The sequence below is a fragment of the Heloderma suspectum genome, chromosome 3 (genome assembly GCF_057233095.1).
Source record: "Heloderma suspectum isolate Gila_16-S chromosome 3, 16-S_ref, whole genome shotgun sequence".
NCBI lineage: Eukaryota > Metazoa > Chordata > Lepidosauria > Squamata > Helodermatidae > Heloderma > Heloderma suspectum.
The window spans coordinates 317,701,357-317,728,386 of record NC_139460.1 but is presented as its reverse complement, the minus strand read 5'-3'; the positions used below and the strand labels follow the sequence as shown (position 1 = coordinate 317,728,386).

The following is a 27,030-nucleotide window of genomic DNA, read 5'->3' as shown; positions in this document are numbered from 1 at the left end:
TGCTCCAGGCAGTAGGAGGAGGTACCTTGGTGACATCACAGAAAGCAGCCAATCAGCATCTTACCCAGCCAGCTTCTGCTTCAGACTTGCAGAACTGTTTCAGAGATTGGTCCTGGGGAGGAATGGGTATGTTTGGACTCAGTAGAGTGAAGGTGCTTCTAGGGTTCTCAGTACTCAAAAAACATTGCATTAGGCGGTGCTGTTCAAAGTGTGATCCAAAGAACCTTGTTTCTAAAAAAAATTAATCTGAAGTTCCTTTATGAGAAGTCCAGTAAAGCCAGACAAGCTTTCTTGAAACAAACTTAGCTACCATTACCAGTCTTCTCCAGCAATGCACAGCCTCAGGAGAGTATTGACTGCTTCCATTTAAAAGTATGAAATTCCATTTTGGGAGCTAGCAAAGTTTGAAAAGCGATCAGTCCCATCAAGTAGGTTTCAGCAGAAATTGTCAACTCCTTCTCTCTGTGCATTTATGCATCAGTGAAACACAACTTTGCTTTTCAGTAGGACACTCCTGCATAATGTGGGTAATGTAATCTCTTGCTCTCTCCCTCTTTCAGTCTGGTTTATATTGTTTTATTGCTTTACTGTTTTTATTCTGCTTGAAATATGGGGGGCATGCACCAAGGAGGGCCTTTTCTGTGGTGGTTGTGGAATGAACTTCCCAGAGAGGTTTGCCTGATGCCTATGTTCTGCTCGTCTCAGCACCAGGTGAAGACTTTTTTTATTCTCCCAGGCATTTTAGTTTTTTAGTTTGTTTTTATCTGGTACTATATTTTAAATTGATAGTATCACCGATGCAATGAATATGAACTTGAGCACACTCCGAGAGAGAGCGGAGGACAGGAAGGCCTGGCGTGCTATGGTCCATGGGGTCACGAAGAATCAGACACGACTTAACGACTGAACAACAACAACATATTTTAAATTTCTTGCTCCTAGCTTTGTTTTATTATATTGTAGTTTTAAACTTTTGTATTATATTTTATCATCTATATTTTATTATTTTGTATTTTAACATTTTAATTGTTGTGAACCGCCCAGAGAGCTTTGGCTGTTGGGTGGTATAAACATGAAATAAATAAATAAATAAATAAATAAGTAAGTAAGTAAGTAAGTAAGAGATCAATTGGGGCGAGGGAGAACATAAAGCTTTAGAAAATTTTCATAAACATTTATTTTATGGCATGTGGGGTGGTGGCAACAGATTTTTAAGCTTTTATCTCCCCCCTGCCCCTTTTGTTGCTGCAGCCACAGACAGCAGTGGCAGGGGAGATGCTTATGGTAGCCACTTCCCTGTGTCCATTTCACCACCCCTTCCCAGAATGCCCCAGAACAGTGCTACATAGCATCATTTTGAAAGGCATTCTGAGGGGGAAAACAGCAGCTACCTGATGGAATTGACCAGCCTCTCCCTGCCCCTGCCCTCCAATGACTCTTAGAACAAAGCTACGTTGACATAGCATCATATTATTTATTTATTTATTTATTTATTTATCGTATGACACATTTACATCACATTACAATAAAAACATAGAGCATAATAAATATGAAATGTAAAATATAAAATATAGACAGGAATATTACAAACGTATGTCTAGGTTACAGATATAGTTTTTTACTTCTGTTGTCACAGCCAGGAAATCAGCAAAGTCTCCATTGTAGGCTCGGTTTTGATACTCTGTCACTATATGTTGGATAGTTTGTCTTTCAGCCCCACAATCACAATTTGATGATGCTGTTTTGCCCCATTTATAAAGGGCATCTGCACATCTACCATGACCCGTGCAAATTCGGTTCAAGGTTGTCCATATCGCATGGGGCTGGTCAAATTCAGGTGGTTTTTCCAAGATGCAGGGCAAGCTTTGGCACTGTGGAGGGCAATTTCCTAGCCAATGTTGTTTCCACGTGTTGTGGATATTGAAATCATCTTCTAGAAGAGCTTTAGCAGTAGAAATGGCTGGATGTCTCAATCTTAACCTGTTTCCCTCCAAGTAGGTTACGTCATTTAATATTGGTAGCTGGAGATTGTCAATAATCTTCCGGTATTCTTGAAGAAGGGCGCTCTTTAGGGATGGTGGAGAATTTCTCTCCGAAACTTCGGGGGGCCGAGCACCAATGTGTTCGGCCCCCCGAACAAGTTTCGGGGAGAAATTCTCCGCCCCCCCCGCCCCCCGCCCCCCCCCCGGGACGGGACTTACCTTTGGCGAATGTCCCTCCCGGCGGCGGGTCCGGACGGCGGTTCGGCGGGTGTTCGTCCGGGGCGGGAGCGGCAGCCGGTCTTTCGACCGGCTGCTGCCGCCACCATTCCAATCAAAGAAAAAAAACAAAAACGCCCCCGTGATAGGCTACGTGACGATTAACGTAGCCTATCACGGCTAGATTTGCAAAGTCAGCCGTGATAGGCTACGTAAATCGTCACGTAGCCTATCACGGGTGACTTAAAAAAAAAAAAAAAGCGCGTACGGATAATGGCGGCCCCCATAGGGAGCTGCCATTCCCGTTCCTTATTTGGTCGCTGTAGTCTATGTAAAGATTTACGTAGACTACGGCAAAAATAAGGGCAACGCTATTTGCGTTGCCCTTATTTTCGCCGTAGTCTACGTAAATCTTTACGTAGACTACAGCGACCAAATAAGGAACGCGAATGGTGGCTCCCTATGGGGGCCGCCAGTTGCGTACGCGCTTTTTTTTTTTTTAAAGTCACCCGTGATAGGCTACGTGACGATTAACGTATCCTATCGTGGCTGACTTTGCAGATCTAGCCGTGATAGGCTACGTTAATCGTTACGTAGCCTATCACGGGGGCGTTTATTTTTTTAAAAAAAAACTTTTGAGTTCACGGCCGGGCGACGCGAGGCGCCTCCTCCCCGGCCTGAATTTCGGCCGGGCGAAGCGGGAAGCCTCCCCCCCCCCGGCCTGAACTTCGCGGGGGGAGCAGTGAAGCGCCTCCCCCCCACCGCAAAAAACTTCGAGGACAGGTAAGTGAGTTTCGTCCACCCCTAGCGCTCTTTTGTCTTGCATCTGGAGGTGGTATATGGCTCAAAACAGGCAGCCAGTATGTGGGGGTAGATTGTATCGTCCCACTAACAATACGCATTGATCAATAGCATTATATAATGACATAGCATTGTTCCCGGGCATCCTAAGAAGCATTTGTTTAAATTGTATAATTTATACAGATTGCAGAGGGCTTTTATTTTTACTATGGAAGAAGGCCTGGCCTGGACACTAGATGAAAACAGCAGTTTTATAATGAAGGATTGCATCAGTGGGCCAGAAGAAGTCACTTCTCTCTCTCATGCGTTCCCACTCTCTGTGTTGTTGTTTTTAAGTGACCAAAAGAAAAACGGAGCATATATTTTTACTCTTTCATTCTCCTCACGCTATTCTTTTTTAATAGGGCTATGCATCAGAACTGGACAATCCTGATTTAATTCACTTGATCCCAACTGCAGTTTCCAACAAGAAGGAAATTCTTTTTGGAAACCTCTCAGAAATCTACGCATTTCACAACAGGTTTGCTGGCATACTTTAGTATGTGACTTTACATGAATATTTTAAAATGGAAGTTGCCCCATGGGATATAATCTTTTCTGTCTGCAGCCTCTGACATATATTCATTGTGCCTTGCTAACAGTGATCTTCATGCACCAGTCCACATGTGAACTTCTGCTGATCTTGGCTGAAAACAGAAGACCGGGGGAGGGGGGGGGGCTTACAGATAAGGGTATCGCTGTGCAATCGCCTTGCCTCAGACATGGAATTTGATGAGCGTGGTGGGGCGTCCAGATGATGACATCTTCAGTTTGTAACCCACCTGTGTTTCCCCCCCACTCCTTTAATCTTTTCTCTTACCATTAAAAAAATCCCTTAAGGAGGGAAAGACAGAATAGCAGCACTAGTCTATGCCTTTTGACTGGTAATGCTAGGAGCCATCTGTCTGAAAGCACCTTAAGTTCAGATGCCTCATTTCTTTCTCCCTGGCTAAAATGTTATCACTTGTTAGGAGCTGAATAAGGAGAACAGCAACAGTGCTTGCAAGTTGGCTGGTGAGGGTAACTCCCTACCCCACAGGCATACAGTGAGAAGGCTTTTATGCTACCAGTAGTTTGCCTTTTCCACTGAGAAAGTGTAATGATAGTAGGAACCAAAGTGTTCTGTCCTGGGGAATCTGCTCTTCACTTACTTGGGGCATTTTATAAAGTTAGCTGCAACAACAGCAAATATCACAGATAGTATTGTCCAATCAGATTAGAGCATGGTTATACCGTGAGAAGCTAAATGTCCCCCGTCCCCCCATCTCAGTCCCAGGATGACAAGATTGTTCCAAAAGGTTACATAAAAAGTTTTAAAATATATACCGTTGGCTTCCCATTGAAATTTCCTGCTAGGGGAACTTCCAGACTAAATTTAAATGAAGACCTGGCCCAAATGGGGGCTGGACTCAATGGTCTTGTAGGACCCTTCCAACCCTACTATTCTATGATTCTATGAAATGCACAATACAATAACCTCTTCTAAAATCTTTTTTCCCCGCTATCTCTATTCCAGAATCTTCCTCAAAGAGCTAGAAAATTGCATTGAAAATCCAGAGCTTCTTGGTCGGTGCTTTTTAAAAAGAGTAAGTGAATGGCAGTTGTTTGGTTAATCTGGTTTCTCAGGGCTCCATCACACAGGCAGAAAATTCCACGTCCATGCCGGTTCTTTCCCCATCCAGTATCATTGCAGGACTGGGTCATTCTCTTTAGACGGCTGTCCCCGTCGCGTTATTTTTCATTTCTTTCCTTCTCACGGGGGTGGTGATGCCGCTCAGAGGCATTGCCACCTTTCCGCAAAAAAGCATTACGCTTGGGGTGTGGCGACAGCTCCTCCCTGGTTCCTGCCCCTTTCCCTCCCCTTGCACGTTACTGGTGGATGGAAACTGACATGCAGACAGTCCCCCCCACAGATCTCCCCACCCCACCCGCCTGCCTGTTCAGTATTTTTGACAATCTCTGCCATTTACTCAGCTGTTTACTCACTGGGAATGCACAGCGGGGGGGCGTCCTGGCAGGTCGGAAGGCTGGCATGCCGCTCCACTGACCTGCTGCTTCGCTGACTACCTGCTCTGCTGACCTGCTGCCTTCTTCAGAACGCTGCAGGCCGGAAATTGCGAGGACCCAAAGTGGTGCAGGCACGGGAAGGCGACACTCCCCACAGCCCATTGTCATCCCTTTGCCATCATGATCACACCCTCAACAGCCCAAAACAATCTCCCACAGCCGCTAACACACAGCGGTTCATTTGTGCTACGGGAGAAATACACAGTGAGGTCATGGCGCTCCATTTGTTCATATCTGGAAAAATAGCACATTTTTTCTGTTTGAGGAAAACACAGGATAGGTGGGTGGAAATGGTGGGATAATGACTGGACAATGACGACGCCATGTAATGGACCTGCACAATTCAGTGAGTGGCCACTCATGAATGTGCAATAAACTGGAGGTGTAGAGACGCCGTCAGTGGTATATGGGGCAGTTCTCCATGACATCTCATTACCCTACGGAGTTCAACATTCAGTAGCCAGCCAGTGCGCACAGGGAAGTCAAGAAGCAGGAGGGCATGATGGCAATAGCAACCCCTGGTTGTTAGTCTCCATCATCTGGCAGTCTGCTGACATCTACAGATCAAGCTGGCCTTCTCAGTGGTGGCATCCCATTTGTGAAATTCCCAGAGAAGCTCACCTGGCACTGATATTTTTATCCTTTCAGCACCAGGCAAATACATACAATACTCTCTCAATCTTTTACAGTATAATCCTATATATGACTATTCAGAGGTATGCCCCATTGGGTTCAATGGGTTTTACTCTCAGGTAAGTGATTATGGGATTACAGCCTTAATGTATTATGTTGCTGTTACGTTTTTGTGTGTGTGCATTTTTATAAGCCTCTGCTGAAGGGTGCTATATAAATATTTCAAATAAATAAAGGCACAGGAGCAGGTCAGCCTGCTTTTTTCTGGTTAGCTGGCAGCCCTGTTGGCTGGGTGTTGATAGAGTTGCATATTGTCTGTATTTGGAGCCCCCTTTCATCCTCCTCTCTTCTCTTTTTCCTACGTCCTTAAAAACAAGTAGCAGAATATAAAAAAGAGAATACTGACATTTTGAAATGACAAACTTGGAAGCGTAAACGAGCCATCAGCAACAAAATGCAGATCCCTGCATACAACCGTTGTTTCAATGAAGAGAGATGGTTCCAGTGTGTTCTGCTAATTCAGTAGAATGCAAACATCCATCCTGCTGAGGATTTTTTCCATTCATGGAAGGGTGCTCTAGACGAAGCTTTTATTGTGCAATCACCCTGCCTCAAACATGGAATTTTTATGGTGTGTGTGTGTTTCAAACATCGTCGTCTTCCATTTGTAACCCTCCCATGTTCTCCCTCAGTTTCTTCCTTCTTACCACAAAAAATCCATTAAGGAGAGGAAGATGGAATAGCGGCACAATGTATTTTGACTGATAGTGCTAGGAGCTGTTCATTTGGAAACACGCAAAGGTAGAGATAGGTGTTTTGCTAGAGCAAAAAAGAGCGTGGGAAGGCTGGCACATGATTATGCCTATTGGAAACTCCACAACTGTGCAACATAGGAAGCTGTCTTGTACTGAATCAGATGGGACTGTCTTCGTGAGCAATTTAGTGCGAAGTTAGAGTAGTTTAAGTTTCTTCGTGACAGATGATGTTGTCACCAATCCGCTGCCAACCAGCCGCTTCCCTCTTGAAAAGCCTCATTTTCTGAAACTCCTTTTACTCCGACTTTTTTACTGAAAGCGGCTCCCTGGTGGTTTTACCACAGCATGCCATGTCCCTGCCCCCCGCTGCATTAAATCCTGGGCATGCCTTTGTGACCTGGCAGTGATGTGGTCAAGGGGGTGGGATGCCCCATTCCTTCTTATTTCCCCAATGGAAATAGTTTTTTCCCATTCCCACTGAGAAAATCCACAGGAGTGTGGCAGCAACCCCTCATATTACCGAAGTAGTGGGGACACTCAATCAGCCTGCTTTTAATCTTTAATATCCCCCTTTCTGTGCATGTTTACTCAGAAGTAAGAGATAAATCTCACTCCCCTGCAGTGAAAGGGTTAAAGGCTAACTTTAGTAACTTGCCCTAAAGCACTCTTTCACTTTGATGCTCTCTTAAATCCTTAAATCACAAAATATTTCGATGTTGTGCTTCTTTGATGTTCTGTAGTTTCTCTGTTGTTATGTAAAGTCCCTTCTCCTGGATCTTTCCTGTTTACAGAGATTCTCATTGCAAGCAGGGAGAAGGAGAAAAAGAGAGAGTGTGGGTGGAAGGAAGGAAGGAAGGAAGGAAGGAAGGGATTGGAAGCAATAGGCAAAAGTGCACACATGGGGGTGTGGGGGGAGCTCTCAGGAGCCTTCAGATGCTGCACTGGAGAACTGGGGATTTTCATTTCTTCAGGGAAATCTGCACACACAGGAAAATTAGTTGCTCTCCATTCATAATGTAGTAGCAGTGGGGAGCCTGGACAAGGGTGGGAAACAAGCTTCTGTCATTGGTTGAGCAGCCCCTGCCAGTTTGATGACGTTTAGTTCTACTCGCCCCGCCCCACCCCACCCCACCCCACCCCACCCCACCGGGATGTATGTTGTTGTGAAGATCCCCCCCCCCCCATTGTAGACACTGACTGGCACCAGCTCTCCAGGGCTTCAGGCTGGATTATTTTCTAGCCCTACCAGGAGATCCTGAGGATTGAATGTGGGACCTCCGGCTCGCCCACTGAGCTGTGGCCCCTCCCTAAAGTGTTACTCATGCTACTTAAATGCTTTAAGCATAGGACTGCATCTGCTTTGAAATAACCTCCTCCAGGCTAAATGGCTGATCCTCCATCATCCCAACCAGGGCAACCAATTCACTAGTTCGGGGAGGGGTGTGTGTGTGTGTGTTTCCACCAGTGATTTACTCCAAGCCAGCTGCGTGTTGAGGTCGTTAGAGATACATGACGTCATGGCCATCCAGCAGCCACCCCGGAGCTTATCAGGGAAAAAACAGATTTCCTGAGACTACTTAAAGTCTGATTCATTTCTTTAAGTTGGGTTCTCCCAGTATAGTTGTTGAATGCCCCAACCCCCGCATTTAGCTTGGGTATGCTAGCCCTGCCCAGGGGTCAAGGGGTGTTTGTTCTGAATGAGGCTTGCCCTCTGAATGCTCACAGAAATAACAGAGAAGCCCCTCAATTGACATGGCACATTTCAAAGCCCAATTCCTTAAGTGCAATTAAGCGCAATCTCAAGGCTCCGATTCATTGCCTTAGGAAGTAACAACTTCACAGCTTTCTTATAGAGATCCTGTGCATTAAAATTGGGGCTGGTTTCCCTCTCTTTCCCACAACAAAGGCATTAGTGTCTCCTCAGAAGTAACTTCCATTGTAGTCAATGAGGCTTGCCTTTGAATGCTCACAACATTCAACATTTAACTTACAGCTACCCCCCCCCCCAATTGAAATGGCACATTTTAAAGCCCAGTTCCTAGGAAGGAAGTACTTTGCAGCTGTTATAGATACCCTATGGGTTACAATGGGGGCTGGTTTTTGTCTTTGTGTTTACTGCTCTCTTTCCCACAACAAAGGCTTTAGTGTCTCCTCAGAAGTAACTCCCATTGTGGTCAACGAGGTCCTGCGTGTTAAAATGGGGGCTGGCTTCCATCTTTGTATTCTCCCCCTACCCCTTTCCCAGCACAAGCATATGCGTGTCTGCTCAGAAATAACTCCCATTGTGGTCAATTAAGCTTGCTCTTGAAATGCAGGTGCATCTGGACTTTCAGGGAAAAGGAGAAGGGGGAGAGAGGGGAAGCCTCTCTTATTGGTTGAGCAGCCCCTGCCAGTCAGATGACGTCCACTCCAACCCCCACCCGGAAGTATGTTCTGTGAAGCGATGTTTACTGGGCTGGAGAATCTGCTCATGGAACCCTGCTCACAGGAAATTTTAAAAAATCCAGTACTACTCCATTCCCCTTCATGGATCACTGCCTTGTTGTGGCAAAGGGGCTTGTGTAACTCAGTGAAGCCATAAGCTATGCCGTGCAGGGCCAAAGGTCCGGATAATCAAAGCTATGGTTTTCCCAGTAGTAACGTATGGCTGTGAGAGCTGGACTATAAGGAAGGCTGAGCGCCGAAGAATGGATGCTTTCGAACTGTGGTGCTGGAGAAGACTCTTACGAGTCCCCTGGACTGCAAGGAGGTCCCATCAGTCCATCCTAAAGGAAATCAACCCTGACTGCTCATTGGAAGGACAGATCCTGAAGCTGAAGCTCAAATATTTTGGCCACCTAATGCGAAGAGAAAACTCTCTGGAAAAGACCCTGATGCTGGGAAAGACTGAAGGCAAAAGGAGAAGGGGGCGGCAGAGGATGAGATGGCTAGATAGCATCACTGATGCAATGAATATGGACTTGAGCATGCTCCGGGAGAGAGCGCAGGACAGGAAGGCCTGGCGTGCTATGGTCCATGGGGTCACGAAGAGTCGGACACGACTGAACAACAACAACAACACTCCTCCATTAGCTTCTCCTTCCATTGTTGTGGAAACACGGCCCTGGTGGGTCAGGAGAGGGTAGGGCTTCTACTTGCCAAAATAAAGTAGAACTCCAGACAGAGCAGTAAATAAACACCCTATGCAAAAGGTTTTGAGTAAATACAATTTATATTTAAAAGCTGAACCAAATACAGAAGTGGTAATGAAACATCCTAAACATAACAAAGATGGAACAAGGTAAACCTCTATAGGGAGAGTATTCCACAAATCATTTTTAATTGTATTTTATGGTTGGTTTTTACTGTTGTTAGGATCCCCGAGTGGCATTGTTGCAGAACCCAGAGTCAGAGAGACCACGGAGTGAAGGAAAAAGAGATTCTTTATTAACGCGCGGGCTTAAGGCTGGAATCATTTCCAAAGAGCCAGAAGCCCTGAAATACATCAGCACATTGTTTTTATAGACATTGTGACACATATGAAACGGCTCCTCCTCCCCCTCCCGTGTGGGGTTGCAGTCCTCAACATTTCTTCTCCTAGCACCATTGTTTATAATACAAGAACTGGGTTATAGGGTAGCCATGATAAGGAGAGAACAGAAGAGAACAGCAGAGAACAAGATATACAATTGTATGACCTTTGACAAGATAAGGAATTCCTGTGTCTTGTCAGCTTACAACAATATATTCAAGGGAGAAAGAGCTCAGCAAGAACATGAAGCATGAGACTGCATGAGGCTACTTAGTCTGACCCCCAATATGGCTGCTACATTCCCCCCTTAAATGCATAATTTCATTACAATTATAGCATTTCTGATAACCATACAAAGCTTTTTGTGACATACATATTACTTAGCCTCTTGTTGGGCTATTAGTGCGTAGATGGCAGCAGTTTTACTAGCTGAGACATAAAACAGATTGGTTAAACAGCGCATAAGACAAGGAACGCAGAGACATAACAGAACTTTTATGAACAACACTGGTAGAATTAGGATGAACAATGCTTCAAGCCAGCTAAGATCTGGAAGCCAAGGGGTTAACTAATTGAGCTAATTGTTTTGTCTTATTGTTTTGTTAGCTACTATATTGTGCAGCTTGTTGATCTGTTCATCTACAGCATTGCCATTATCAGTTAAGTTAAAACAACAGAGCTTTTGGTGTGTCTCACAACTTAAATGATGAAGAAGGAAGAGGTAATCTATTGTTGTTGTTGTTCAGTCGTTCAGTCGTGTCCGACTCTTCGTGACCCCATGGACCATAGCACGCCAGGCCTTCCTGTCCTGCGCTCTCTCCCGGAGCGTGCTCAAGTTCATATTCATTGCATCCGTGATGCTATCTAGCCATCTCATCCTCTGCCGTCCCCTTCTCCTTTTGCCTTCCGTCTTTCCCAGCATCAGGGTCTTTTCCAGGGAGTTTTCTCTTCGCATTAGGTGGCCAAAATATTGGAGCTTCAGCTTCATTATCTGTCCTTCCAATGAGCACTCAGGGTTGATTTCCTTTAGGATGGACTGATTTGACCTCCTTGCAGTCCAGGGGACTCGTAAGAGTCTTCTCCAGCACCACAGTTCGAAAGCATCGATTCTTCGGCGCTCAGCCTTCCTTATAGTCCAGCTCTCACAGCCATACATTACTACTGGGAAAACCATAGCTTTGATTAGACGGACCTTTGTCGGCAAGGTGATGTCTCTGCTTCTTACTATGCTGTCTAGGTTTGCCATAGCTTTCCTCCCAAGGAGCAAGCGTCTTTTAATTTCATGGCTACAGTCACCGTCTGCGGTGATCTTGGAGCCCAAGAAAGTAAAATCTGTCACTGCTTCCATTTCTTCCCCTTCTATATGCCAGGAAGTGATGGGGCCAGATGCCATGATCTTCGTTTTTTTAATGTTGAGTTTCAAACCAGCTTTTGCACTCTCCTCTTTCACCCTCAACAAGAGGCTCTTGAGATCCTCTTCGCTTTCTGCCATTAGGGTGGTATCGTCTGCATATCGGAGGTTGTTGATAATTCTCCCGGCAATCTTAATTCCGACCTCTGATTCATCCAACCCGGCATTTCTCATGATGTACTCTGCATATAAGTTAAATAAGCAGGGTGACAATATGCAGCCTTGTCGTACTCCTTTCCCAATTTTGAACCACTCGGTTGTTCCATGTCTGGTTCTTACTGTTGCTTCTTGACCCTCGTACAGGTTTCTCAGGAGACAGGTAAGGTGGTCTGGTACTCCCATCACTTTAAGAATTTGCCACAGTTTGTTGTGATCCACACAATCAAAGGCTTTAGCGTAGTCAATGAAGCAGAAATAGACGTTTTTCTGGAATTCTCTTGCTTTCTCCATGATGCAGCGAATGTTGGCGATTTGATCTCTAGTTCCTCTGCCTCTTCGAAACCCAGCTTGTACTTCCGGTAGTTCTCAGTTCGCATACTGCTGAAGCCTAGCTTGTAGGATTTTGAGCATCACCTTGCTGGCATGTGAAATGAGCGCAATTGTGCGGTAGTTTGAACACTCTTTGGCGTTGCCCTTCTTTGGAATTGGAATGTAAACTCACCTTTTCCAGTCTTGTGGCCACTGTTGAGGGTTCCAAATTTGCTGGCATATTGAATGCAGCACTTTAACAGCATCATCTTTTAGGATTTTAAATAGCTCGGCTGGAATACTGTCATCTCCGCTAGCTTTGTTGTTACTAATGCTTCCTAAGGCCCACTTGATTTCACTCTCTAGGATGTCCGGCTCAAGTTCAGTGACCGCACTATCATGGCTATCAGGGACATTCAGATCTTTCCTGTATAGTTCTTCTGTGTATTCTTGCCACCTCTTCTTAATCTCATCTGCTTCTGTTAGGTCCCTGCCTTCTTTGTCCTTGATCATGCCCGTCTTTGCACAAAACGTTCCCTTGAGATCTCCAATTTTCTTGAAGAGATCTCTAGTCTTTCCCATTCTGTTGTTTTCCTCGATTTCTTTGCATTGTTCATTTAAGAAGGCCTTCTTGTCTCTCCTTGCTATTCTCTGGAACTCTGCATTCAGTTGGGTATATCTTCCCCTTTCTCCCTTGCTTTTCGCTTCCCTTCTTTCGTGAGCTACTTGTAAAGCCTCATCAGACAGCCACTTGGCTTTCTTGCATTTCTTTTTCTTTGGGACGGATTTCGTTGCTGCCTCCTGAACAATGTTACGGACCTCCGTCCATAGTTCCTCAGGCACTCTGTCTATCAGGTCTAATCCCTGAAATCTATTCCTCACCTCCACTGTATATTCATCAGGGATATGATTTAGGTCATACCTGAACGGTTTAGTGGTTTTCCCGACGTTCTTCAATTTAAGCCGAAATTTTGCAAGAAGCAGCTCATGATCTGAGCCACAGTCAGCTCCAGGTCTTGTTTTTACTGACTGTATGGAGCTTCTCCATCTTTGGCTGCAAAGGACATAATCAATCTGATTTCGATATTGACCATCTGGTGACGTCCATGTGTAGAGTCACCTCTTGTGCTGTTGGAAAAGAGTGTTTGCTATGATCAGCATGTTCTCTTGGCAAAACTCTATTAGCTTTTGTCCTGCTTCATTTTGTACACCAAGGCCATGCTTGCCTGTTATCCCAGTGATTTCTTGACTTCCTACTTTAGCATTCCAATCCCCTATGATGAAGAGGACATCTTTTTTTGGTGTTAGTTCTAGAAGGTGTTGTAGGTCTTCATAGAACCGATCAACCTCAGCTTCTTCAGCCTCAGTGGTTGGGGCATAGACTTGAATTACTGTGATGTTGAATGGTTTGCCTTGGATTCGTACTGAGATCATTCTATCATTTTTAAGATTGTACCCCAGTACTGCTTTTCCCACCCTTTTGTTGACTATGAGTGCTACTCCATTTCTTCTAAGGGATTCTTGCCCACAATAGTAGATATGATGGTCACCTGAATTAAATTCGCCCATGCCTGTCCATTTGAGTTCGCTGATTCCCAAGATGTCGATGTTCAATCTTGCCATCTCATGTTTGACCACCTCCAGCTTACCTTGATTCATTGATCTGACATTCCAGGTTCCTAAACAATATTGTTCTTTACAGCATCGGATTTTCTTTTCACCACCAGACACATCCACAGCTGAGTGTCCTTTCGGGTTTGGCCCAGCCGCTTCACTCTTTCTGGCGCTACTTGGAAATACCCTCTGCTCTTCCCCAGTAGCATATTGGACACCTTCCGACCTGAGGGGCTCATCTTCCGGCGTCATCTCTTTTAGCCTTGTGATACGTTCCATGGGGTTTTCTTGGCAAGAATACTGGAGTGGGTTGCCATTTCCTTCTCCAGTGGACCACATTTTGTCAGAACTCTCTGCCATGACCTGTCCGTCTTGGGTGGCCCTGCACGGCATAGCTTATGGCTTCACTGAGTTACGCAAGCCCCTTCGCCACAACAAGGCAGTGATCCATGAAGGGGAGGTAATCTATACCAGCCCTATTTTTTAGAACTGCACCTCTTAGATCACGCAACTCTTTATTTAACAATGACAATGCTCGTGAGCTGGCATTTATGCTTTTGGCTAAGCTGCAAGCTAACCGGTTGATCTTCAGACCATCAGCCAAGGCTAAACCTGGAACCCCAACCAGTGACATTGCTAAGGCCAATTTTTCTGAGTCAGAATATAACTGCACATGACTATTACAATTTTTAGTTAGTTGGAGTGCTCGAGGCTGCCGTCGACGGATTTTCTCGGGCCACAGGGGAAGAATTGGCACCAGTTCAATTGGCGGCTGAGGCAACATGGGTGGTTATTAGACAAGTTGGCAGGAATGAATGACCAAGTGCGGGAACTACATGTCTAAAACCATCCATGAGGCAAAAGCATGTGGGCATCATTAAAAGATATGTTTTGAATTTTATTACAGTGGAAGGGGGCCAGGGATAGCTTTATATTTTCTGGAAAATTTTTGACAATTAAGCATTCGTGCACACGTAGCATTTGTTTCAGCAACAATGGGGGTGCGTAGAGTGAACTCTGTAGGGGGTAGGATCTTTGCAACCACGCCCCAATTAGCATTTTGGGAATAAGTTAAACTTACACCATAAACTCTTAACATGGTATCTTTTTGAATTTTCCCAGGATGTCTACAGACAGGTATTAGGCAAGAGCTAATAAGCCTGTTTGCTTATATCTCTTGGCAAACAAAAATGTTTTACTCTCGTGATGTTAGCCAGGTGAAGCCAGTAATTATCAGCAAATCACTGGGACAAACTTCTCCTTCCAGGGGCAGACCCCCCTTTTTGCATCTTATTAAGGAAACACAATGCAACACTACTAACACTACAACACGCATGTTTGATCTTCTTTGGGATCTGACCGTACGCCGGGCAGCTATTCACCTGGCAAGCTGCAGTAGGGTCTAGTCCCCTTCTTCAGTTCTCCAGTTGCAGGTCTGACCGTACGCAGGGGGACAGTCTCCGGGTGTGTCCACAGTAAGGTCTAGCCTGAGTCTTCTTACTGCTTTTTCAGAATGATTTTTAAAGGATTTTCAGGATTTCTGTTTACAGTCTACTCTCCCCCTCTCGCTCTCTTGACTCGTGTCCAATGTATCCAAGGTTTAACTCCAGCTGCTTTCATAGCTGCGGGGGTGGAAAGTATGACAGTTTTCAGTCCTCTCTATCTGGGAGTCAAAGGGTTATTTTTTTCTCTTTAACTCATACTTTAACTCTTGGTTGGAAAGGATGAACTTCTGTGATGGGAATGGCTTATTTTTTAAGACAAAGCAACGCTGGGCTTGAAGAACTTTGCTCAGTGTTTGGACTTCTTGTTTAAGGCTAAGGTTTGCTTGCTCTTGATGCTGCTCCAGTGTCAATTATGAAGTCAGTGTCACGGCCCCTCTCAAGCTGTCTCCCTCTTCGCCCATTCTGGCCCCTTTGGTTTTTTCCTTTGTGTATTTGATTTATTTTATTTGGGCATTCATGCCACTAATGTCCATCTTGTCCACACTGGGCACACTGGTTCTTTTTTAAGAATCTTCTGCCCCTGCCGGGTCTTCTTCTTTTCGTCTTTCGTCCACGTCTTCTTGGGCCTCTGGGTTGAGGGGGGTATACTGGCGATAGGCATTTGAAAGACGCTCCAAGTACACTCTGGGGCCTCGGTGGCACCTTGCAGCACTTTAGACACTTTGGTCATATCAATTGACTTCTTCATACCTGCTTTCATGGCTTCTAACAGCAAGGTTTGATACTGGGTGAGGCGCTCTAGCCCAACTTGTGTTTTGGGATTCCAGCGGGGGGGTTTACTTACAAGGAGACTTTATTGGGTAACTTACAGCACACAGGCATACCTAATGGTTGGATCAGACAGCTTCTCTGAACCACGAGCTATGGGCTAAATGGGTTTTATACCATACATGTTACCCATGAGGCAGCACAACACTAGCAAGCATTTTCAGCATAGGCTAGAAGTGTTTGGTTCTCAGGCACAGCTTCCTGTAAACAACTTCGCTTCTCAAAGTGCTTGATAACACTTTTATTCATTAGTATGGGAAGACAAATTTTTTCTCTTTCTTTTGCTTTCTTTTTCTTTGCTGATCTTCCTGTATTGCAGATCACGTTTCAAACTTTTTACATAAAACTTTCTGCTCCATGCACCAGCCTTGTTTCTTTATTTGTTTTTTTCAAGTTAAACTCACTTACTTAAACCTTTCTGCCTTACACTAGTCCCAATGACACACATTTGGGATAGGCTCTTCTTCTCCTTCTAGTTATATTTTCTTCATCTTAAAGAACTATTACATTATTGTGGCTACTTTACCCCAGGTAATAAGCTCCAGGTAATAAGCTCCAGGCAAAATCAGCTGCTTTTAATTTACCCTGGGGGCAACTATGGCCACGCTTTTTTTCTACAAATGTTTTTTTTCTTTGCCTCTTGCCTTTTCTTTTTTCTCCCTTCTCTATCTGTCTTCCATTTTCTCTGTTCCTTCTTTTTTACTTGCTTCTGTCTTTCTCTACTTGACTTTGTCTTTTCTCCTTGTCATCCATTGGGAACCACACTTAGTATTATTTGGAGTTGCAACTAACACTAATTTGCAAATATCACATATATTTTATGATATTTAAGAAATCATAAAATATACACAACAAACTTTTTTCTGCAATTTAACACAATGAATGGAAAACACTTTTAGCACGTTGAGGCATGATGGAGCAGATCCAGCAATCATACTGCTCTTCTGGCTGAAAGCTCAGGGCCCATTAAAATCAAGGGACGGGCATACCCACACACGCAAAGAGTTCTAGGTCACCATTTTTGCATCCGCAACTCTATGCTGCATGAGTTCTGGCAGAAGGAAATCTAAAAGTCATAGATCAAACTCAGCCTGCTGTACACTGAGCTGACTACAAACACAGACACACGGTCCACAGCGATGAGAGTTCAAGTTTATCAGAAGCTTCACAGCACTGTCCATGGCAAGTCTTTGACAATTTAAAATTTTAGTTCATGTGCAGAGTGTCTCTAAAAAGCCCAGACAATGATGGAGGCAAACAGAGAAGGCTCTGGGCAATGAAGATGAGATGTTTCCAGCAAAGGCTCTCCACTTCTGCATCAGTTTAAAAAGGGGCCCTACAGAAGGGGTGTAGTGTGGCCCTACACCCCTTCTGACAGACAAGGGCCTTTAACATTTTAGCAAGGCCTCTGTCTAAACAGAGCGGCACAGCTCAGCTCTCTAGCCGTGACGCTTTAACCTGGGCAACTCCTCTGTAAATTTTATTCTACTTCTGCCAGGTTCTCACAGACATTTTAAAAACTTACTCTTTTTTTTTTCTTCTAACCTGGTACACGAAAGCACTGAAACACTGAGTGCCGAAACTCAGGACGCTGGGGGGTGATGGGCATCGCCTTATACTTGCATTTTTCAGGCAGCCATTAATCTTCAGGGAGGCGGTGGGGTGATTTGCAGGACTTCAAAGGCAAGCTTCTCAGTTTGTTTGTATTTGTAAATCCCAGCTTAAAACAGGACATGATGAGGTGCAGGGCAGCTAAATCTTTGCTTTGGCATGGGCAACAAATAACTCGGGTCAGCTTTCTTCGCTGGGGTCTCAAACAGGAAAACAGTCTTAATTTAAAGTTGTAACATCACTGACAGCGTCAGCCAGCCAGCTACACAGATCTCATTGTTTTTTAAGACAGTTGCTCCAATATCGTCTTTTCTTCTCAATCAGGTTGGGTCTCCCAGCTTACACAGTTTATTGCAGCTTTCAGGAGCATGGTAGTAGCGTGATTTTGGCTTGGCCAGGAACATGCTGTCTGGTTTCTCGGTCTCTTCAGCACACACACTTAGGCAGTGTAACACTGGACACTCAAATCAGTGAGATTTCTTCATTTCAGGGAATCCCACGGCAAAAGCTTAATGGTTACGCTCTTCAGAAATCATATAGCCGATGGTCAGTAGCTACAGGCTCTATGCAATTCTAACACAGTTCAAAGCTAAACACGGTTACCTTGACAGAGATCTTCAACGTGGTCTCTCCGCTTCATTTTGCTTTGGGACAGTCTTATGGCACACTTTTTACTCGAAGAGGGGTCTAGCCTGTGCTCTGGGGGCTGATTCTTCACCTTTATTTTCTATTTTGCCTTCATCTTCTGCGTCTTCATTTTCAGTTTCCATTTCTTAGGGATTTCATCTCAATTAGGCGAGGTGATGATGTTGCACAACTCAGAACGTTGTGGGCAATTTTCCTGCCCCCCCCCCTCTCGGCACGCTAGGCTAACAGCTACTTCTTCGGCCTTACACTCTCACGCTCCCACGCTTTGTTAAAAGCCAGGCTGTCCTGCAACATTTTTCTAATTAACAGCCTCAGATCTTGTTCTTTTTTTCCTCTCAGCTCGACCTTGAGCTTTTTGCTGTTTTCTCTCTCTATTCTGAATCTTTTTAAAAAAACCTTTTTCCTTTTTTGTTTGACATACATCTCAAGGGGGTGCAAGTCTTGAGCAGTAGACGAGCTCGCTTCCCTTTTTTTTTTTTTTTGTGAGAACACATCTTTTTAAGGGTCACTGCCGATTTTATTAAATCTTCTGCCCAACACTTCAATTCTTCAGTTTCTTTTATTAATGCTGATTGAGGTGTAAGAGGGGAACCTCCCAATCCCGTAGAGATGAAAGTCTCGGCAGACAATATCTGGGAGTTGAGGACCGTAGCTGAAATCGGCGAATTACTGCTGGTGGGGCTTGAAACTGATGGCAACAGTTCTAAGTCAAAGCGAGGGGCAATGCCTCTGTAGGGGGGATGGCAGGGGCTCAGGAGCCACAGGATCTGGATCTCGACAGGGTGGTCTTACAGTAACATGGGCCCGTGGTGGAAGCAGGGCATAAGCAGGTGGAAACGCCGTTAGCTCTGCCAGATCTTCACACGGGGCTTCTAACACTGGTTGTAATTTCTTTTTGGCCAATTTTTCTTTTCTGAGCACCAAAACTTTTGCCTGGGATTCTAGGCATTTCTTTAGCCATGGAGGAGAAGCGCGGACTATGGAATCCCACGGGTTTATGTAGGGAAATTGGTCAGGGTGCCCAGGTCTCCCAACCACAATGGCATATACACGGCTGGGCTCCAAAGAGCCTTTAGTAGGCCATCCTACACCAAAAGACAGCCACTCTATTTCACACAAAGTCTGCAACTGTTGAGGATTCATGGGGGGGTCCCCATAATCTCTACTAAAACCTTTCTTAAAATTTGCTAGCATACATCCCAAGGGGGTGCAAGGTTTGCTTCCCCCACCACCCATAGCCTCCCTCCTAAATTGAAGACAGACACAATTAGGGAATGGGAATTGGTCAGTGAGTAAGCGGTCTCACTGGCCGACACAAGAGGATTTTACACACCACGCACTTTGCTACTGGCCTGGGCACCCGGATGGTCAACGGTATGCGTCAGAAACCACAGTAGCCACTCACACAATCATCAATCTCTCCACTGCATCCATATGTCCCTGCCACCCACTTTTCCCACTTTTTACCAGAGCGGAAAGCGGCTTCCCCAGCTTCCTCAGCTTCCTACTGAGTACTGGCGTGCTGGGTACTGGCACCCACTCAGGGGTGTGATCAGGGCCCCCTTCTACCCGCAAGGAGTAGGTTCTTTTTGTATACGTATACCACCAACACTGACCTTCTTCATAAGGCGAGGCCCTCTTTTTTTCTGCCCAGAGGCCTTTCTCCCTAAAGGCGAGGCCCTCTTTTTCCCATATACTTGCCTTTCTCCTGAAGGCTTCCAATGTGGGTTTCAACTCAATTGCAGCTGCGATACAGGCAGGGCTCAAGTTCCTTCCTCCGCTTCCCAAGGTTCTCTTGCTGCTCGCTGCCGTTTGGGCGATCCCGGTGCAGGCTTTCTCCCATTCACTCGACAAAAAGGTCGGTGGCGCCAAGAAAGGGAGGCATGCGCCGAGCTCGTCTTCCCGGTGCGGCGATCAAGAGCAGGCAACTGCCACCTGTCTGGCTCAGACCCTGCCACATCCGAGTCATGGCACCATTTATGTTGCAGAACCCAGAGTCAGAGAGACCACGGAGTGAAGGAAAAAGAGATTCTTTATTTAACGCACGGGCTTAAGGCTGGAATCATTTCCAAAGAGCCAGAAGCCCCGAAATACATCAGCACATTGTTTTTATAGACACTGTGACACATATGAAACGGCTCCTCCTCCCCCTCCCGTGTGGGGTTGCAGTCCTCAGCATTTCTTCTCCTAGCACCATTGTTTATAATACAAGAACTGGGTTATAGGGTAGCCATGATAAGGAGAGAACAGAAGAGAACAGCAGAGAACAAGATATACAATTGTATGACCTTTGACAAGATAAGGAATTCCTGTGTCTTGTCAGCTTACAACAATATATTCAAGGGAGAAAGAGCTCAGCAAGAACATGAAGCATGAGACTGCATGAGGCTACTTAGTCTGACCCCCGATATGGCTGCTACAGCATCAACACCAGAAGGGTGGGATATAACATACATTTCATATATCTATCTATCTATCTATCTATCACCACCAATACAAGTTTGTTTTTTGGTAGAATTACCTCTAAAATAATCTTGACTGCAGAATTCTGGGCACCAAGTTCATTTAGTTCTTGCAACCTCCTATCATCCTTCAGTATGGTTGCCAGGGTGCACCCTGGAGCTGCTGCATTTGTCTTTTAAAGTGCCAGGGAAATGGGAGATAGTACATCCAAAACTTCACACATCCCTGTCCCCATTTCCTTTGCCCACTTTCCCCCCATGTGTAGTATAGTAAACCTGAGTTCTTTCCACAGCAGATAAGAGCCACACTGCTTTGGGGCAAACGTGAAGTCCCACTTGCTTCAGCAGCTGAGGGAAGACAGTGAGCAGTGGGGATGTGAGAAGGAGCAGAATGGTAGGCACAGTGGAAGCAACAACCGCATGTGCAAGTAAATATATAATCTCCTGGTGCAACCTGGCAACACAAGCATGGAATTAGATAGGAACAACAATGGCTGTGTCATCTTATGTTTCCATGGCACTTTTAAAAAATGAGAGCAATTGCTGTGGGAATGTTACTGTCAGGGTGGACACTGAGCCCATAGAATCCCAGAGTAGTTCTGATTCTGAGGAAGAGCAGTCGCTCCTGGGAGAGGAGCGCGCTCCTTTTTCCCAGGGCCAACAGCTGATGGAGATTCCTCCCACCAGCATTCCTAGCTTAGATAGCAGTCCTGGGAGTGACAGAGCGCGGGAAGCAGACTTGATGGACGCGCGACCCCGACGCAGAGAGTGGCGCCAAATGGAGGGCGCAGAAAGGAGGCGTAGTGCCCGGTTGGCGCGCAAACAACGGCTGCACCCAGAGGATCCCAGGGAAAAGGGGAGGGACTCTCCCTAGTCCTTAAGTTCAGGGGTCTGCCAGTAATTCCCTTTTAAATGGGGACCAACTGTTCCAACTTAGGGCATAGGTATTCTGCTGCTCATATCTAGTTGCTAACAGTAGAGTTGTTAAGTTGTAAAAGAGGAATAAAGCTTTGAAAAGAATCCTTTTGTCTGTGTCTGGACTTGGCTACTGGATTAGACTGAGAGAGGCCTCCAAGAAGCCTTTGACAGTTACATGGCTGCTCCATGGAAAGCAGTTTTAGGCTGGGAGTGGGACATTTTAGAAATTACACTGTATTTATTTAGGAAATATATATTGGCCTGGTTTGCACGTAACAACAATCCAGCGTATGGGTTGAGTATGGGTTCTTGTTGACTCATGGGTTACTGTTACATGAGAACCCTGCACTATGGTTTAACTATGGGTTGTTAATCATGAAAAACCCAGGAAGGGAATCCATGGTTTGTTGTTGGGCTGTGAACCTTGGGTTGTTTGTGGTTTACAACCCATAGTTAAACAATAGTGCAGGGTTTGCACGTTATGACAGCCCACAGCAATGCATGATTCAATGGCAACCCATATTCAACCCATACTCTGGGTTGTCGTTACGTGTGAACCAGGTTATTCTGTCTTTCTACTATAATATTTATATTAATTATCTGATTAATTAAAATGAATCCCACCGTTCCTCCAGGAGTGTTCAGAGTGCTATACAAGTACATGGTTCTCTGTTTTCAAAATCCCCATAACAACCCTGTGAGGTAAGTTAAGCAGGGAGATAGCGACTGGCCCAAGTTTACCCCATGAGCTTCATGGCTGAGGTGGATTTGAACTTGGGTTTTCTGGGTCCTGGTTTGACACGCTAACCCAGCCTTCCCCAACCTTGTGCCTTCCCACCAGGTTCGGAGAAGGTTGCTCTAACCGCTACAGAACACTGACCCTAAAAACATTCACAGGAATTGTTTAAAGAGAACTACTGGTAAGGTCAATATATATATAGCCCTTCAGTAACAGTTCTTCATTCAGATGATCTCAGACCGCTTTTTTAAGCTTATGGGAGCTTACAAACCCCTTCATGCATCACTGCCTTGTTGTGGCGAAGGGCTTGTGTAACTCAGTGAAGCCATAAGCTATGCCGTGCAGGGCCACCCAAGACAGACAGGTCATGGTGGAGAGTTCTGACAAAATGTGGTCCACTGGAGAAGGAAATGGCAACCCACTCCAGTATTCTTGCCAAGAAAACCCCATGGAATGTATCACAAGGTTAAAAGAGATGACGCCAGAAGATGAGCCCCTCAGGTCAGAAGGTGTCCAATATACTACTGGGGAAGAGCAGAGGGAATTTCCAAGTAGTGCCAGAAAGAGTGAAGCGGCTGGGCCAAAGCCGAAAGGACACTCAGCTGTGATGTGTCTGGTGGTGAAAAGAAAGTCTGATGCTGTAAAGAACAATATTGTTTAGGAACCTGGAATGTCAGATCAATGAATCAAGGTAAGCTGGAGGTGGTCAAACATGAGATGGCAAGATTGAACATCGACATCTTGGGAATCAGCAAACAAAAATGGACAAGCATGGGTGAATTTAATTCAGGTGACCATTATATCTACTACTGTGGGCAAGAATCCCTTAGAAGAATTGGAGTAGCACTCATAGTCAATAAAAGGGTGGGAAAAGCAGTACTGGGGTACAATCTCAAAAACGATAGAATGATCTCAGTACAAATCCAAGGCAAACCATTCAACATCACAGTAATTCAAGTCTGTGCCCCAACCACTGATGCCGAAGAAGCTGCGTTTGATCGGTTCTATGAAGATCTACAACACCTTCTAGAACTAACACCAAAAAAAGATGTCCTTTTCATCCTAGGGGATTGGAATGCTAAAGTAGGAAGTCAAGAAATAACCAGGATAACAGGCAAGCATGGCCTTGGTGTACAAAAAGAGGCAGGACAAAGGCTAATAGAGTTTTGCCAAGAGAACACGCTGATCATAGCAAACACTCTTTTCCAACAGCACAAGAGGCGACTCTACACATGGACATCACCAAATGGTCAATATCAAAATCAGATTGATTATGTCCTTTGCAGCCAAAGATAGAGAAGCTCTATACAGTCAGTAAAAACAAGACCTGGAATTGACTGTGGCTCAGATCATGAGCTTCTTATTGCAAAATTTCAGCTGAAATTGAAGAATGTAGGGAAAACCACTAAACCATTCAGGTATAACCTAAATCATATCCCTTATGAATATAGAGTGGAAGTGAGGAATAGATTTAAGGGATTAGACCTAATAGACAGAGTGCCTGAGGAACTATGGACGGAGGTCCGTAACATTGTTCAGGTGGCAGCAACGAAATCCATCCCAAAGAAAAAGACATGCAAGAAAGCAAAGTGGCTGTCTGATGAGGCTTTACAAGTAGCTGAGGAAAGAAGGGAAGCGAAAAGCAAGGGAGAAAGGGGAAGATATATCCAACTGAATGCAGAGTTCCAGAGAATAGCAAGGAGAGACGAGAAGGCCTTCTTAAATGAACAATGCAAAGAAATCGAGGAAAACAATAGAATGGGAAAGATTAGAGATCTTTTCAAGAAAATCGGAGGTCTCAAGGGAACATTTTGTGCAAAGACGGGCATGATCAAAGACACAGAAGGCAGGGACCTAACAGAAGCAGATGAGATTAAGAAGAGGTGGAAAGAATACACAGAAGAACTATACAGGAAAGATCTGAATGTCCCTGATAGCCATGATAGTGTGGTCACTGAACTTGAGCTGGACATCCTAGAGAGTGAAGTCAAGTGGGCCTTAGGAAGCATTAGTAACAACAAAGCTAGCGGAGATGACAGTATTCCAGCTGAGCTATTTAAAATCCTAAAAGATGATGTTAAAACGCTGCACTCAATATGCCAACAAATTTGGAACACTCAGCAGTGGCCACAAGACTGGAAAAGGTCAGTTTACATTCCAATTCCAAAGAAGGGCAATACCAAAGAGTGTTCAAAGTACCGCACAATTGCGCTCATTTCACATGCCAGCAAGGTGATGCTCAAAATCCTACAAGCTAGGCTTCAGCAGTATGTGAACTGAGAACTACTGGAAGTACAAGCTGGGTTTCGAAGAGGCAGAGGAACTAGAGATCAAATTGCCAACATTCACTGGATCATGGAGAAAGCAAGAGAATTCCAGAAAAAATCTATTTCTGCTTCATTGACTATGCTAAAGCCTTTGATTGTGTGGATCACAACAAACTGTGGCGAATTCTTAAAGTGATGGGAGTACCAGACCACCTTACCTGTCTCCTGAGAAACCTGTACAAGGGTCAAGAAGCAACAGTAAGAACCAGACATGGAACAAACGAGTGGTTCAAAATTGGGAAAGGAGTACGACAAGGCTGTATATTGTCGCCCCTGCTTATTTAACTGATATGCAGAGTACATCATGAGAAACGCCGGGTTGGATGAATCACAGGTCGGAATTAAGATTGCTGGGAGAATTATCAACAACCTCAGATACGCAGACGATACCACCCTAATGGCAGAAAGTGAAGAGGATCTCAAGAGCCTCTTGTTGAGGGTGAAAGTGGAGAGTGCAAAAGCTGGTTTGAAACTCAACATTGAAAAAACTAAGATCATGGCATCTGGCCCCATCACTTCCTGGCAGATAGAAGGGGAAGAACTGGAAGCAGTGACAGATTTTATTTTCTTGGGCTCCAAGATCACCGCAGACGGTGATTGTAGCCATGAAATAGAAGACGCTTGCTCCTTGGGAGGAAAGCTATGGCCAACCTAGACAGCATAGTAAGAAGCAGAGACATCACCTTGCCGACAAAGGTTCATATCATCAAAGCTATGGTTTTCCCAGTAGTAATGTATGGCTGTGAGACCTGGTCTATAAGGAAGGCTGAGCATAGGAGAATTGATGCTTTCGAACTGGGGTGCTGGAGAAGACTCTTACAAGTCCCCTGGACTGCAAGGAGGTCAAATCAGTCCATCCTAAAGGAAATCAACCCTGAGTGCTCATTGGAAGGACAGAGACTGAAGCTGAAGCTCAAATATTTTGGCCCCCTAATGCAAAGAGAAAACTCCCTGGAAAAGACCCTGATGCTTGGAAAGATTGAAGGCAAAAGGAGAAGGGGACGGCAGAGGATGAGATGGCTAGATTCACCGATGCAGTGAATATGAACTTGAGCACACTCCGGGTGAGAGTGGAGGACAGGAAGGCCTGGTGTGCTATGGTCCATGAGGTCACGAACAGTCAGACACGACTTAATGACTGAACAACAACAACAAACTTACAAAACAATTTGGGGGATTCTGTGGGGAACACTACTAAGGAACAACCACAGAAAAAAAATAGTTGGTGTACAGTTGGTGAACATGTGTGTTTAAGGATCATATCCATGATCCAGTTTGTGTTCCTTTTTGAGTTTATGTAGCTCCTTGGTTTTATTTTCCTGTTGCTTTGGTTACTTTTGTGGTCTACCAGGCATAGAAGGGCATGCTATTGAGATTCCTAAAACAAATCAACTGTTAATTTTGCATTAAACAGGCCATTAACTTTTGTTTGCTGCATATTTAAAGCTGCAATACGTGGTCTTAGCCTAGCAAGCAGAAATTGTGTAGCTATTTTCACCACGAGGAAAAAGAAGTGATTGTTAAAAGTAGTTTACTTGATACCTCATAAAATGGATGATCTTGCAGAGGCAATGAGAGTTTAACTCTGAAGAGAAATAACCCTTTGTTGGTGACCTTCATCTTCTCTGAAGCATTAAAGCATTCTATTGGGCTGAGGAGCCAAGTCACTCGGGCATCTGCTCCACCTCTGCCCATAATTGAAACCTTGTTTTCAGGGTGTGAAGAGAAACCCTGTGCTTGTCCCAAGATGCCAAACAAAGTAATTCTCTTGGATTCCTGGGCTTTCCCTGACACAGTGAAATTTCAGCCAAAGGGAGACACATCAGGTCCTAAAAGCTGTTACTTCTCTTGAGGCAGTAGCTGGGAGAAAGGGGCAGACAAAAGTCTGTTTGTATGGCTGCCTTCCCAGAGTGCTTGGCTGTTTGCTGTTGCACCTCAGTAAGGGGGCCTTCTGTTTGGCCCAGCTGTTTTATCAATGGCTGTGCTTTCTTTGGCACAGAACAAATTTCTCATCTGCTGACGGGTACGATAAAGTTGATTTATTTATTTTACTGAAAATGAGCATTCTCTTTTATTCTTAAGCATTTAAGAACATAAGAAGAGCCGTGCTAGCTCAGACCAAAAGCTTAGATAGTCCAGCATTCTGTTCCCACAGTGGCCAACCAGATACCTGTAGGAAGCCCATAAGCAGGAGTTCAATAGCACCCTTCTGCTCATGTTCCTCAGCAGCTGGAATACAGAGGCAAGCTGCCCCTGATACTGGAGGCAATATACAGCTATCAGGATTAGCAACCATGGATAGCCTTATCTTCCATGAATTTGTCTAATCTTTTAAAGTCATCCAAGTTGGTGTCTGTCATGAATCTTGTGGTAGCAAATTCCATAGTTTAACTATGTGTTGTGTGAAGAAGTACTTCATTTTATCCATCCTGAATCTTCCACCATGCAGCTTCATGGGATGACCCTGTTGGGTTCTAGTATTATGAGAGAGGGAGAAAAACATATCTGCAATTTATTTATTCATTCATTCATTCATTTATTAATTACTTTTCTAT

The 27,030-nt window shown here is 44.9% G+C and overlaps 1 protein-coding gene across 1 annotated transcript in view; it reads left to right on the top strand.

The window, feature by feature from the left end:
* The window catches only part of MCF2L2 (MCF.2 cell line derived transforming sequence-like 2), a 344,940-nt gene that overhangs the window by 230,406 nt on the left and 87,504 nt on the right, over window positions 1–27,030 (top strand). Inside the window, exons 17-18 of the mRNA XM_084847599.1 lie at window positions 3,404–3,519; window positions 4,555–4,624. Coding sequence (XP_084703725.1) covers window positions 3,404–3,519; window positions 4,555–4,624 — 186 coding nt within the window. The remainder of the gene's footprint in view (window positions 1–3,403; window positions 3,520–4,554; window positions 4,625–27,030) is intronic.